The sequence below is a fragment of the Fulmarus glacialis genome, unplaced genomic scaffold (assembly GCF_000690835.1).
Source record: "Fulmarus glacialis isolate BGI_N327 unplaced genomic scaffold, ASM69083v1 scaffold14538, whole genome shotgun sequence".
NCBI classification, from domain to species: Eukaryota; Metazoa; Chordata; class Aves; order Procellariiformes; family Procellariidae; genus Fulmarus; species Fulmarus glacialis.
This window is the reverse complement of record NW_009229022.1, coordinates 10,197-24,687: the sequence shown is the minus strand read 5'-3', so window position 1 is coordinate 24,687 and position 14,491 is coordinate 10,197. Positions and strand designations below refer to the sequence as shown.

Genomic DNA, 14,491 nt, shown 5'->3' with positions numbered 1-14,491 from the left:
CCAGCAGCATCTCAGTGCACTTACTCTCCAAGGCTCTGTGTGGTTAAATACAGGCTGCGCTGTTCAGGCACCAATTGAACGTCTCTCTCCCCCCACCAGTTTCCTGAAGAAACACTTTGGCAAACACGTGTCTTTGTCCCAGGTAACACAGCAGGTAGCTCCTGTGTTACAGGACACTTCTGGCTTGTCGCTAGCTGGGAATACACGTGTGATGGGTTAGGTTTTGTCTGTTTTTTCTGGTGGCAGTAGGCTTTTGCATTAAAACAGCTATGTTTGAGAAGGCCCTAGAAGCGTGGTGAGGCTTTGTAGGTAGAGACTCAAGCTGAACATTGCATGTTATCCAAGGGAATACCCAAGGTGCGGGGTGGTTTGAGACATGGCTTGGCAGTCTTGGAGCACACCAGCACGGGGGTCTGTTACCCCAGCTCGGCTGCAGAGCAGCAGCTCAAGCACCTGCCTGTAGGTATCAAAATCTTATAACTCTGCTGATTTTTAACCAGAACTTGACAGTGATAAATGACAAGGAGCAGAACACCGGCTTGCTGACACCCACTCGACCGTCAAACAAGATTAGTACGTGCCTATTTTGGTTTCCCCTTTAATCAAAAATCAATTAGACAATTACCAAATGAATAGTCAGTCAAGGAGCCAGGTTGTCAGGCAGACTGACAGCACTTACCACCACTTTCTTTGTGTTTTTCAGTGTATTGAAATACAGTGTATTGAAAAAACACTGTTATTCAGTGTATGGAAACTAAACAAGTGGACGAGGAAGGAACAAAAAATCCCTTTCCCCAGAGATGTCCTAGTGAGTGTCACTTCAAGTCTGATGAAGCTTTTTCTCCACTCCAAATGTTCAAAGAATCCTCCATGTAATTCCACTGAGCCTGGTGTTTGGCTGCATGGTTCTTCGTTTCCAGCTCCCATCTGACTTGCAACCCAAAAGATTAGTTGCTTTATTTCTGTTTTAGGGTGCGTGCGAGAGTATTTTTAACTTGGTTTTTAAAGTAAACAAGAGTTACGCAACAGCTCTTTGCTCGTGAAATCTCTGCACCCACTTCCCTATTCCCCAAAGAAATGTCTAAAAACCCACTGGGCAATTTTGACTTAATTTGATGGGAAGCAATGGTTTTAAAGATGCTTCATTTCCCAATAGGCCTGCACCCACATACGTCCTCAAAGCTGTGTGAAGCAGCTGTGTTGAAGGAAGGAGTTTGGCTCTTTTAAGGAGAAGCCCATGGGACACCGAAAACCCAGGTCTGGACATCTCTGCATTGGAAAAACAAGCCTGAGGACAAATGTGGAGCAGGGGGACAGGCACTCAGCTTACTTGGACTGTAGATGTCAGATGATTCAGAGGAGGTTTTTGTACTGGGCAAAGAGATTGACATCCTGTCCTTCGTGGAGACCCGAAAACTCCTCATCACCTTCCAGGTGCAGAACCTGTATGAGAAATACCGAAAACAGCAAACCTCCAAGCAGACATCTACAGCTGAGCTCCGGGGGAGTGTCTCATCTGCATTTTCATCATGGCAGAAGAAAAGGTGGCTGGAGAAAAAGGCTGGCATCCACAGAGCCTCCCCCACCCTGCGAGAGAGGGATAGGTACCTTCTCCAGAAGTGCATCAGGATGGGAAAGATGATGACCTTGGCCCTGTGGTAGAGAATGCGGTTCAATAGCCCCTTGGAAGATAAACTCCAGATTAAATCTCTCTCTTCTTCAGAGATGTTTACCTGGCCAAAGAAGAGACCTTGATTAACCAAAGCAGTTTGTGGCACTTGTGGTGGGCCCTACAGGCATGTTTCTTTTCCTGACCCCACCTTTGCATCTCAGCAATCTCTAAGAAGAGATGCTAGTTACGTCCTGGCCAACTGTCCCAGGTACAAGGGCGGGATCACCTCTGGATTTCTGTGGAAAGCACTGTGCTGTGCTTTCCAAAGGCAAGATAGGCAGAGCCACGGCTACTGTAGGGGAAGAGGTGGGTGCAGTGGGGAGGGCATGATGGTGACATTGACCTCTGGAGACTGAAAGGACTGAATTGGTGGAGTGCAGCACCCATCCTGGTGCTTCAGCCCTGGCATTTCTCCAGCAGGTAGGGGATTTCACCATCTCCTTGTCCACTCACTTGTTCTCAATCTGTCTAGGTCAAGTGCTGGGGTGGATCTGGTCCCATCCCATGGAGTCCAAGTGGAAGTCCCAAGCTCCAGAGCATGCTCTGAAGCTTCATAGCATGCTTTGCTGGAGCAGATCCAAACCTCTGCCTGGTTCTCCTTTCCCCACAACTGCTCACAGCTGCAATGCAATGGTCTTGAGCAATGAGGAGATAGCAGCCTTCAGCCTTCCTGGGCGGGTCCCAGCATCTTACCCGCAATTTGGGGGGAATATCGGAGTTCAGGAAGAGTTTGCTGATGATGGCAACTTTCCTTTTGAGAAAGGCAACTTCCTTTTCTGACTTCATGTTGCGGGCTGCCAGAGCTTCAACTGAATCAGCCAGCCTGGAAAACCTGCAAAGGCATGGGGTCTTGCTCTGAGACAAGTGCTCTTGCTAGGCTAGGCAGTCATGTTCTGTCTTAGCTCCATATTTACTGGGTCAGAAAAAGCTATCCACGAGGTGTGGAGCAGTGAAACAGGTGGGATGAACAGCCACTTCCCTCTTCTATTGCCCTCATGGTCATGGCATTCACCTGGAGGTTGTGACGTTTGCCCTTCTTCAGGAAAAGAGGGGAATCGAAACCTGGTCTTGCGCGTGTGGGGGTGTGCTGACTGCGGGGGTCTTGTGCATCAGCCATGGCTTGTTCTTACGGGTTTGCCAGGGAACCGGGCAAAGTCAATGGAGAAATGCTACAACTGGCATGTCAGGAAAGGTGTAGGCAAAATGTTAGATTGTTTGGGACTATCAAACCAAAAGTACTTCTAGGATACCCAAACAGGAACCCTGAGCCAGGGGACTTTTTCTGGTTGAAATGGAGGCTTTTGGGGGCGCCAGGGGCAGGTAACCATGAGCAGATTAGATGTAGACAGCAATGGGGCGAGATTTTGGTTGTGTCTTTTGCTGCAATGTGATGTCCAGCCTTGCACAGAGGTGCTGATAGGAGTTTAGGAGTGGCAGCACAGACCTTAGTGTGTGCTAACAAATCCATGGACCAGGCTTTACCCCCTGCTGAGAGATGGGCACTATCTGCAGGATGGGTTTGGGCCAGAGCCAAGGGAGACTGGTGATACCTGAGCACCCGGTGGCAAGGGAACTTACTTGTCGATCTCCAGATAAAAGCGGAGGTCGTCGACGAGGAAGTTGACGGTAATGAGCTGGCTGTTAAACAGGTGGCGTTTCACTAGTACCATCTCCTTGTCCGGTGGGGTGCTGGCAGAGGCCGTGTGGGAGCGGAAAGTGCTCACAGTGCTGCTGGTCTGCATCGAGCTGATGGGCAAGTCTGAGAGAGGGGAAGAGCTGTTGTGTCCTGCTTCTCCCAAGGCTGGGTTTGAAGCCAGCTGGGCATCCGATGCTGAGCTATACCCTGCTCCTTCACCTTGCTTGTGCGTGCTTTTCCTGTATGCAAGTAATTTGCTGAGGGTCTTTCTACCTAGGCGGACTACACCCTTCCTGCGGCCAGGCTCTCCAGGGAATTCAGACCCATCCAGTGTGCAGCCTTTCTCCCAGCTTAGTAACCTCCTCCAGCCATCCTCCTCTTTGCACCCATGGAGTGCTTATGTTCAGTGTTTTCATAGGGGACGGCCACAGTACATTAGACCAAAAGTCTGCCTGTCTGCCTCACTGTTATCCTGTCTCCGACAGGGGCCAGAAGCTGATAACTAGTGAGAAGGAAGGGTGAAACATCTGTGTTACTTCCCCCATATACAATATTCTCCAGCTTCCAAACATTTTCATTTCCAGGGACTTCTTGATCTAGATGGGGTTTCTGTATATTTAGCAATTTCAGTGGATTTCTTTTCTAACAGCTTTTCCAGCCTCCTCTCAAACCTGTGTGTAAACCTTCAGGATCTACATCCTTTGGCAAAGCACTCTGTAGTTCATCTCCCTGCTGCATGGAAAACCATCTCCATTTGTTTATTTTTGGCCTGTGTCACCTTAGTTTCATTTAGTGCCTCCTGGTTTTTGTGGAAGGGATGCAAACTTGCATATACGTTATCGCTTGAGAGAGATGCGACAGCATCATGGGGCACCCGCATCAGAAAACCAGTTATTGCACCAATGTGTATGTGTGCATGTTGCCTGTGCAAAATTCTGGACCTCATCTCCCGACTCCGGCGCCTAAGCATGCAGATTTCTGCACAGCAATATCTGGCATCCTGAGACACCCGCGCTTCTGGCTCTTTATATGCCTGCAGCAGAGAAAACTAAGCATACGGGGATGGGAGATGAGCCACAGGTTTTTCCTCCATTTACTTCTCTGCCTAAACTCAGGACTGTTGTGGGGAGGGAGGAGAGGGGGTGGCAGGAGTCTAGCCGTACTTTCCTCCTCATTCCCTAGTTCCCGCCGGAGGAAGTCCTCAAACTCCGCACGGTGTTTGTCATTGTCCATCTCCCTCCGGAACTTGCAGATGCTCTTGACGGCGTCGTGAACGGCACACCAAGCCCGCCGCTGCGGAGACACGGTACAGCCCCGGGGAGCCAGCCCCTGGCTGCAGCAACAGGGCTTGCTCCCAGGCAGAGCCCTCCCATTTGGACCCACCGCTGTGAGCTGGAGCACCAGAGCCTAGCCTTGGCAGTGGGATTTGTGACCCAGCCATCATCTTTGCTTTCCAGTATTTCTGGGTTTCACTGGTGGCCATAGGGGATAGTGTGAATCACCTGGCCAGTGCTGACCAAAGCTGGTGGAGTCTGCATGGAGCAGGACGCCAGAGCCTGTAGGAGTGAGGCTTTACCTATCAGCTGCCTTTTTGCAACCCTCCAAGTCTGACCCCCTCACCCCATTCACGTGAGCACCGCCTGACCCACAGCGTCTCCTCTCTTTCTTTCCTGGACAACATCCTCAGCCTGCCAGCAGAGAGGGTCTTTCCTTACCAGCTTGTCTCTCATGAAGTTCCCGATCCCATGCTGCAAACGAAGGTTAGATTTATGCGTATCGCTCGGGGGGAACAGGTCCTGGTACTCTTTAAACCTGCCGGATGGGAGATCAGAGAGAGAGCATCAAGGGCAGCCAGATGCATGAGGAAGGCAGTGGTTTGGTGTGAGGGTGGCTAAGTAGGGGGAGAAGCTGACAGGGATGGCCCTGGGGTTCGAGTCCCATGGGACTTCGGTTCCTGGAGGAGGTTGGAGAAAGGGACGGGGGGCTGGATCCCCTCCCCTGGGCTCTATTCTTGCATGTAGCAGGCTTGGGAGTGTCCACCCTGCTTATCTGCAGCGTGATTCCTCCTCCAGCCCAGCACTCTGCAAGCCCAACAGTGATTTGGTCCCCATGGAACATGCCCTGCCGGCCCTGCACAGGTAAATGCATCAGCAGCTGCGACAGCAATTTTGCTGGGGTGGGGGTCTGGCTGGGATTTTGATGCACCGGCTGATAGTTCATAGGGAAATATGTTTGTAGCAGTTGCTGTCTGTCACCTTGGGGTTCCCCTGGGAAGAATGTGTTTGTGTAACCACTGAACCAGCTCAATTCAGGTCCTCACCATCGTTTTTCCATTGCTTTCTGGACAAAGATCTGTGCTGTCATCAACATGAAGGGGCTGACTACTTCGGCCTCATTTATTTCTCTGATGATAGAAGTGTGGCAGTCCAGCCGCTCCTCTGGAAGAGAAGTGCGGTCACTGCCTGCCCCTGCCAGCCACCTCCAAGCCACCATGACATCTCTTCCTACCCTCACATTTCCAAGTTGCAGCCTGTCCCATCTCTGCTGCCCTGTCTGCCAAATTTGGTTGTCCCATCCCTTTTCCTTTCTATACTGTGCTAATTGCATATTTTGGGAGTGAAGCTCTGACTCCAAGAGCATCTAAAGGAGACGAGATAGGGAAGAGCTATTTCTGCCACTGCAGGAATTGCATGTTGCAGGTCTTGGTCAGTAGATCCTGCCAAAGAAGTAGATCACCTTCCTAGAAATATAAGTGGCAGTGGAAGGCCTCAGCAAATAAATGCTCCACTAGAAGGGAAAGGAGAATTGGCAGGTCCCTGCAAGAGGATATGAAATCTACAACCAGCACCCAGCTCAGGGAAAAGAGGCTTTCATCATGAATGGAGTAAAGTGCAGGGTGAGAGGGTGCCTACCAGCTGGGATTTCGGCATGGAAATAATCTCTGACAATGCTGTCAATGAGCAAGCTCTTCGTCTTGGGGTTGGTCTCTGCGAGCAGCTTCTCCACAGCCATCCAGAAACACAGTGGTTCATCTGCGTTGCGCTCCTCGAGGAACTGCTTGAAGAACTGCAGGTGGGCAGGGTTGTGCAGTACTTTCACGAAGTGCCTGTAGAGGAGGAGACACCAGGAGACGTGATCTCTGTGCCACCAGTGATCTGGAAAATAGCCAGGACCTCTGTGCTTGCTTCTCCAACAAGAGAGACACACCTGAGGAAGAGCTAGAAACATATGGATGAGTGGTGCGTGGGATCTGTGAAGCAGATGGGCCAGTAAAGGTACTGGTGGAGAACAGCCTCCGTTGTCTGTCTCGCCCATAGAATCATAGAATCGTTTAGGTTGGAAAAGACCTTTAAGATCATGATCCACCGAGCCGTTGGGAATCCAGGGGGGGGTTCTGCTGACAAGCTGTTTCTTTTCCGCCATAGGTCCGCCTGCCCAACAGCTTTGCTGGCAGGGATCCAAAGGAACCGCTCTGAAGAGGAGGCTTCACCCAGGGAGTCAAGGAGAAGGCAGGACTTCAGGTCTGTGATGGAGACCTCAGGACCTGCAAATGGTCTGGGCAGCCCCGCAGAGACCAGGAGAGGGAGGCAGGTAAGGATGGGGCACCTGGAAGGACTAGTGGGAAGAGGAGGTTGTGCTCCCCTCTGGCACTTGCTGAGAATAAACAATAATTTACCACTGGACGGCAGAGGGCTTCATGCATTTGGCCATGGAGAAGGTGTTCTGGAGTGGAAACCCCTTGCCACTTGCAACTGGTAGATCAGGAGATTATCGATAGATGTAAAGCCAGAGGACAGCTACATTGAAAAGATTCAGCAGAGCTTTGGAAAACCAGAGCTGGGAGTGGACTGGCATTTTGGGTCATTTATAAGGTTAGCAAGCCCTTATTTGAAGATCAGTGGACTGTGTCAAATATTTCTTTGTTTAAGTGTAGCTCCTGAGACTGACTTTCACAATAAACAATAGAAGCTGCTCCTACTCAGGACCTGTGTCCTGGTTACTGTTCATATCCCAACGTGGAGCTGCGAGGACTCATGTCTGGAGTATTCCCAGGAGGTGAGACATGAGCCACATGGACATTCACGCGGTCAGCGAGTACAGAGATTTACGTGTGGTCACAGGGTGATTTTAAGTGATTTTTCTGGGAATCTGAGAGCTGCCCAGCTGTAGTACGGGTGGCGTGCCAGGGACTGACTGAGGATGAAGTGCATGAGATATGCACAAGATACGAGGAGCAGATCTGAACTATGAGGTTGGGGGTGTGTTAAAATACTTTTCTCCTTTCCCTGGTGACTCTACAGTTCAGACCCACGGGCCACCCGTGCCTACATCTGAGAGGCCTCAGTGACGAAGCAGGGAGCAGTGGCACTACAGGAAAGCACTGGGAAAAATCTGCTTCCTGAAAGAGTGGAAGTAGCAAAAAACAGCAAAGCCCTGTGCTGAAAGATGCCAAACCTGGGTCTTTTAGATGGCTTCTCTACCACAACAGGGGTGGACTTCGTCGAGCTTGATTTCGTTTTTCTCACGGCAACAGTCCTCTTCTTTTTGTCCTTGGGTTCAACGGCTGTGGGGACAGAACAGGGTTGGCCCCTTCCTCAGGTGACAGCCAGAGCCTGCTCACAGCTGTCCGCAGGGCAAAGGACCCCAGAGCCACCATGCTGATGTCTGCATGGTGAGCCCGGCTCAGGAGACACTGGGTGCTGTGGGAACTCTTCACCTCCACGTGGTTTGACCTCCTCATCATCTGCTTCAGAGAAGCCCTCACACTCCCACCCTCTCTGGCTGGATTAACAGCCCAAAACACATGCCTTTCAAGGGTGGCTAGGCCTCTCTCTCCTTCTGGAGATGTTCTACCAGATGATGGGATGCAAGCAGGGAAGACCCCTGCTTGTCCAGTCCCCTAAGGGTATGCTGGAGCACCTGCAAGGGCACGATGGTTGGAAGCCCACCCTGCTTCTAGCTTGCTTAGACTGGACTCACCAGGTGACGGTCTTTTGAGACACAGAAGCTCATTTTCCTTGTCTGGGCTATCCACAGCCAGCGAGGGTTTCTGAACCACCAGCTCATTTGACATCATCTTCTGGGAGTCTGCTTCAGATAGAGAAGAGGGGACAGATCCCATGTTCACTCCTTCTGGCTACAACTGCCCTTCAGCACTTGCTCTGAGTGCTGTATTGTGATCGTTACTCACCTTTTCTTTCCCCTTGTGTGTCCTGTTCCCATGATCTACCCGTGACACTGCATCTCTCAGGTATGACCGAGGCCCCACAAGCTACCTAAGGGTTGCTACAAGTGACTGCCGTCACTCTCAGTGCACCAGCAGGTGCCCAGAAACGTGCTGTCATTCTCAAAAGATGATGTGAGAAGACAAAGCTGAGGTATTACACCAGCATGGCCAGTCCCAGCATCCACAGGAGAAGGTCAAGATATGGAAGTGGGGTGACAGTGGCTGTCGCTGGCTTTGGGTTTCAGTCACTTTGCTGCAGCCTCCATTTGATCTGGTGACCCAGGCCAGTGCAGGGATGTGGCATTTGGTGCCTCTGGTACTGGCAGGAGGGAATTTGGCCCATAGGTCACTGCCAAAGTTTGGATTACAGCTGATGGCTCCCAGATACCCTGTCCCAACCCACTCCATGATGTCCTGTCAGCAATACAGCAATGCATCTGTGCGCTAGGGGCATGGGTCACCACGGGTGCACAAAATGTGCTTTATCAGCCTGAGCCAACATGAGCCACAGCAGAAGTTCAGAGCCTCCTCTTACCGGTGCTGCACAGGAGAGGTTCCACCTCTGCCTGGATGGAGCTCCCTTTCTGGAGGTCCCGAGTGGCAATTAATCGCCAGTGCTTGGAGGAGAGACCTTCCAAGTTCCTTGTGCCATGCAAGGCTTGGCTCAGCTTCAAGGACTGGTTTATCCGCTGGGACAGGAGGAAACATTCATCTTTCCCAACAGGGTGGCCTTGCATCTCGGGCATCGGGACATCGCTCCGTGGAGACTACAGCGAGAAGAGCAGAAGGTGATTGCACAGAGCACACACCCCATCCGAGGAGCTGCTCCCGCACTGTGCCCAATGGGCTAGCGGCACGTTTTACTGTGCCTTAGAGCACAAACCTACCCAAATTAGATCTCTGCTTTAGCTTTAAACTGTCTGGAAGAAATCTACGTGAGCGTGAAGCTCAGCATAGACCTTAAACCTACCCGTGCAGCTGCTTAAAGCTGGCTCACATCTGCCTGCAGCTGGGGCGTACCGGGGACATTCAGCAGGTCCCCCAGGTAGTCCAGACAACGGCTTGCCAGCAAAGGCAGCCGCTTTCCTGAAGAGGTCAACATCCACCCAGGAGGGCTGAAAACAACCCTGAAGCTGTCCCTGGCAGACAGGTAACCTCGTCTGCCTTTTGAGTTGGCTGCCGTCCCTGGGACGGACTCTGGCCGGTGCCCTGGCAGTGACCCCCTCGCCCCCCCCAACCCCGAGCCCCTCCTGCAGGTTTTGGCCCTCCCCGCCAGCGAGCAGTTTGCACGACTCGCCAAGCAGCAGGGTCAGAGCGGCTGGTTTCTGACCGAGATACAGGCTGCTGAGAGCAAACACCAAAAATAACCCTGCTAAGCCCCCCGAGCTGTTCCCCTGATATCAGTGCAGCGAGACCCAGGAGGAGTTTGGCTTAGGGGATGGTGCCTGCGGAGAGCGCGGCCTCCACACCTGCTGAAGTGCTAATTGCACTCCCAGACCATGTCTGTGCTCTGAGGGGTAATTTCCTTGACAAGAGATGCTTAAAAACCTGGGCAGCTAATTAACTTACAACCGAGAGCATTTAATGAATCAGGGTCAGGAGCCGCCAGTTGACTTTTCCAAAATGCTCGGCTCTCGCTGACTGAGAGGCTGGTACCTCTGTGAGCCAGGTCTTTGGGGGCACTAGCCCTGACAGCCTCTCCTTACCATTTCCAGGATCAGCTGCTGATTTTACATCGCGGTTTGGGGAAAAGCCTAATGCTTGGTTCGAAGAATGCTGTCTGCAGTGAGCAAAATTGCCTGCATAGCTCATGCAGGGATGCAGGTGGGAGGCTCGGGGGTTTCGGTCTGTGAAGAGGTTTCCTCGTGTAAGGCTGGCATTTAGGACGTTGATAAACATGAGGTATTAGTGGGATTTCTGCTGCTAGGAGGGATAATAGTCTGGGAAGATGAGTGCTTGTATGACTCTGCTTTCTTAAATCATCCCTTTAAACAGTGGAAAAAATACATGGAAAAAATATATGGAAAACTTGAGTGCGGTTGAATCACAGGCTAAAAGGCTGCATGCCCTCTTCCCCCAGCGCGTTGGCCAGGCGCTCGTGCCGGGACAGGGACCTACGGATGTGTGTCTGCACATGAGTCACATTAATAGCAGTATTTGGCAAGGAAAAAAAGGGGAGAGTTAATTCCCAGAAGTGGGCAACCGTGAGGCAGTTACCCTGCGCGCTGCCTGCTGCTGGTCTCACCCCCGCCTACCCCGAAAGACTGCACTTAAGTTTTTCCCTGCTTTTGGGCCGGGTCACGGCCCGTCTCAGGGGAGCTCTTGCAGGGCGTGCCTGCAGCGCTGCTGACTTATGGGATGCTGTGGTGGAAGAGTTGAGGATCGTTGCTCCGGGCAGCTGGAGAAGGGCAGGCTCTGCCGTATCGCCCTGCGGCAGCGTTGGCCGGGGGAAGCAGTGTCAGCTAATTCTGGGCTTCTCCTGCCTCCCTCTCTCCAACTTTTCACATCCCCTGCACACCCCACGAGGATGCTCGTGTCCCCTCTGCATCCCCTTTACCGTAAACTGGAGGAACGTCCTGTCATCATCAGCCAGAAATTCGTCATAGAAGCAGCAGAGCACCTGAGGAGGAGCAAAGGCAGGTTGTCCTCAGTCAGAGCTCCAGCAGCAACCGCCACCCCCCAGCCCCACCGTACCCTGAGGTCGCAGTGGTGATGCCGTGGGCAGGTTACACCTTGCTGAGATGCCCAGGACAGCCCTGCCAGGAGCTGTACACCCAGGTTGGTCCATTGGGCTGCTCAGAGGCTGCCCAGAAGGGCTTGGGTTGTAAATGTGTTTTACTCGTGTTGTGCTGGAACCAGCGACTCAGATGCGAAAGGATGGCCACTGCCCTGCCATCCCCTGGCCCTTGGCATGTGCGTCTAACAACCGAGGTCACCAGCTGCTAAATGACTGCTCTCCTCTGCTCCACTGCCCAGCAAACCAGTGAGGATGCTCCTCTCCACTGGCCTTAGTCACTGGTACCAGTGCAAGGTGGCTTGTGACTGTAAGTGTTTTTTCCCTTCCTAATCTCTTTTATCTTCATTTTCCAAAAACCTCTTTTCTTAAACGTGCCCAGAGCCCTCACACCAGCCCAGGGGTGCCAATGCCAGCTGTACCTCCCACTGCCAGCACCATGCTGTACCTTGCAAATCTCCTTCTGGGCTCTGTATATCCAGGGGGAGAATTCTCCAGACATCAGATGGTTCCGCAAGCTCCTGAGAGTCCTGGCCTCCAAGGGAAGCTGCTGAATGGTGCCCTCCTCCAGGTAGGTCTTGCATATCTTCTCCCCGATCAAATGATGCAGGAAGAAACTGTTTTCTTTGCGGGGGTCCAGCACCACAGGCAGAAATTCCTCCAGGTCATGCCACAGGTCCAGGAGACGAGTCTCCACAGACAGGTCCTGTCGCTTCAAGAAGTCCCTGAATGGCCGTCCCGCGCAGGTCTCGGCGCTAAGGGCCCAGGGAAGGAAACTCAAGGTCTTGACCGGCTTTTTCAGGGATCGCAGCTGGACAAGGGGTGCAGAGGAACGCAGGTTAGAGAGGACTTTCTCTTCACAGAGGTCTTCCGGATGAAGGACCTGCTCTGCATTGGGTCTAGGTCTTTTGGGAGAGGTTGCTCCTCCTTGGCCTCCAAAGGAAGTGTTTGCAGGATGCTCTGACTGCTGAGGAATTGATCCCAAAGCATCCTTATCCAGACGTGATTCCTTTGTGCTCCCAGCTGGCCCCGGCTGCCTTTCTGGTTTGACCTGAAAACTGGGCATCTTCATTTCTTGGGTGTCTCTTCCCTCCTTGACCAGAGTCCAGATCTCCGCTTTGGCCTTCTTGCTGCAGTAGGGCCCTGACAAACCCTGGCTCCTTTTAATATGCCTTGTGAAGAGATTCTCTGAAAAGCCTGAGGGGTCCTGCAAATTGGCCTGTAATAAACGCTCCCGATATTCCTGCAGCAGAGGCCGGCACGATTTCTCTTCCTCCATGCCCATCTTGCAGTGGATGAAGAATTTAGGGAGCCAGTAACTCTGAATCATAAAAAGGGCCCGTTCCTGCATCTTGCTTAGGACCTCCTTCCTGGTGCTGATGGGCTGAACGGACCTGGCTTTCGGCACCGACCCTGAAATGGATGCAGGGGATTACGATGGCGGGGCTGGCTCCATCCAGACCTGTTTGTGCCAGGGGAGTTCCCCAGCCAAGCAAAGCTGGTGATGATATCCCATCTCCCTGGGAGCATCCAGGAAAGTCCACCTCGCTGGAAGGGCACTGCTCGTCCCCGGCTCCCATGTTTCTTACCAACGATGGTCCTGCAGAGAGTGAAGACCCTGGAGCCTTCGCGCAGGTGAGTGGCTTTCAGCCTGTGGAGCAAGGACAGGTAGAGGTCCCTCTGCCTCGCATCCGACTCGTCAAGCCCCAGGAGCCTTTCCGCGGTGAGCCAGAAGTTGGTCAGTTCTTCCCCTATGGATCAGACAAGGGACGGGAGTTGGAGGGAGTCCCTGAAAGCCCTGCTGATGAGTGAAGGAGCCTGTGTGTTTTAAAAAAAGAAAAAAGACGGAAAGATCGCCTGGATGAACCGAGGGAACAATGTAGAGAAGAGCCAGGGCTATGCATCTCCCCAGCGTGCAGCGCCCATGCTGGGGGTTTTGCTGCTGGCTCATCTTCCAAAGCCGTGTCTGGGATGGCAGTGTCTCCTGTCCCACCGGTGCTTACCCGTGCCCTCAGCTCTGTGCCAGTGTCCCGCCAGGCAGCTGGCCCACGGCTGGCTGAGAAGGGGCTGCGGAGAGCCCCGTGCCCACCTGCTGTTCCTTGGACGAAGGCCCGAAAGCGCCACATGCCCTGGCTCCCGCTGATGCACTTCTCCAGCAGCCACCGGTCAGCACTTTGCCAGTTCAGCAGTTTTGCTGTCGGAGAGAATGCAGAGCACGGCATCGGGGGGTTGCGTGCAGGAGCAGCCCCCAAGAAAGCCCTCCAGATCCCACCAGCATCCCCCCAGCCTCCCTGACACAGGCTGCAGCGCTGTGAGCCAGGAGACCAGTAAATCGCACAGAAAGGGGAGGTTTTGGACAGGGTTGTGCGATGCGCACGTGGTGTTTGCAGGGATGCAGCACAACCCACTCACGTTGGTGACAGTCTGCCCAGCTATCGTGCCTTTTCCCCTTGCAAACATCCATCATTTTTGCCTGCGTTTGGGGCTTGCCCTCAACCTCTCTCAACTTGAGGTTAAACCCGACCGGAGAAGGAGCAGCAATGCATTCAGAAACGGCGCTGGAACAAGCCTCAATGAATTGCTGATTTTTCTGAAATGAAAATCTGCATCCCCGCTGCCACAGCTTTCTTTCCAGGGGCCTTCCCTTGCGTTGAACACGCAGGCTGACAAAGCAGTTGGCTGGGCTGAGATGGCTCATTTTAGGGGTAAACTGAGGACAACTCAGACTTCCTGCTGGTAGGACAGACCACGGCGTAGGCCTGTTGTCCCGGTGTAGGATGCATCAGACGAGGAGCATATCGTGATACAGTGGCACCCTGCATAGCAGCAAACATGAAATGCCAGCACCCCAGTTTCCCATGCCCTCTCCAGCCCCGCTCCACCCATGAACCGCATGGTAAACCCTGCTAAGCAGCTATTTCAGCTCAACTCCACGGAGGCAGCGAGCCTGTACTAACAGGGCTGGAGGGGTAAAGCCCCGCTCATCCCTTGGAAACCCTGGGATCTGCTGCATCCCTAAAAATGGGTCGTGCAATGCCTTTTTAACCCGGAGCAGAGGCACGACCCGCTGGGCAGGCACCAGGCGCTGACAGCCCCGGCGAGAGGAAGCCCTGCTGCGGCGGCGAAGCCGCTCCGATTTCCTCCGTGCCACGATGACTCACCTGCTTCCCCCGACCGAATGAAACCCAGGAGCTTCTGGCAGAAGATGAGGTGGATGCACGA

The 14,491-nt window shown here is 53.0% G+C and overlaps 1 protein-coding gene across 1 annotated transcript in view; it reads right to left on the bottom strand.

The window, feature by feature from the left end:
* Positions 1-1,353: 1,353 nt before the first annotated feature.
* The window catches only part of RGSL1 (regulator of G-protein signaling like 1), a 15,298-nt gene continuing 2,160 nt past the window's right edge, over positions 1,354-14,491 (bottom strand). The window contains exons 5-20 of the mRNA XM_009583703.1: positions 14,431-14,464; positions 13,359-13,463; positions 12,859-13,020; positions 11,718-12,682; positions 11,093-11,155; positions 9,071-9,302; positions 8,289-8,399; positions 7,764-7,872; positions 6,221-6,414; positions 5,629-5,746; positions 5,024-5,120; positions 4,472-4,601; positions 3,251-3,431; positions 2,366-2,504; positions 1,587-1,733; positions 1,354-1,443 (exon numbers count right to left, since the gene is read on the bottom strand). Coding sequence (XP_009581998.1) covers positions 1,354-1,443; positions 1,587-1,733; positions 2,366-2,504; positions 3,251-3,431; positions 4,472-4,601; positions 5,024-5,120; positions 5,629-5,746; positions 6,221-6,414; positions 7,764-7,872; positions 8,289-8,399; positions 9,071-9,302; positions 11,093-11,155; positions 11,718-12,682; positions 12,859-13,020; positions 13,359-13,463; positions 14,431-14,464 — 2,877 coding nt within the window. The remainder of the gene's footprint in view (positions 1,444-1,586; positions 1,734-2,365; positions 2,505-3,250; positions 3,432-4,471; positions 4,602-5,023; positions 5,121-5,628; positions 5,747-6,220; positions 6,415-7,763; positions 7,873-8,288; positions 8,400-9,070; positions 9,303-11,092; positions 11,156-11,717; positions 12,683-12,858; positions 13,021-13,358; positions 13,464-14,430; positions 14,465-14,491) is intronic.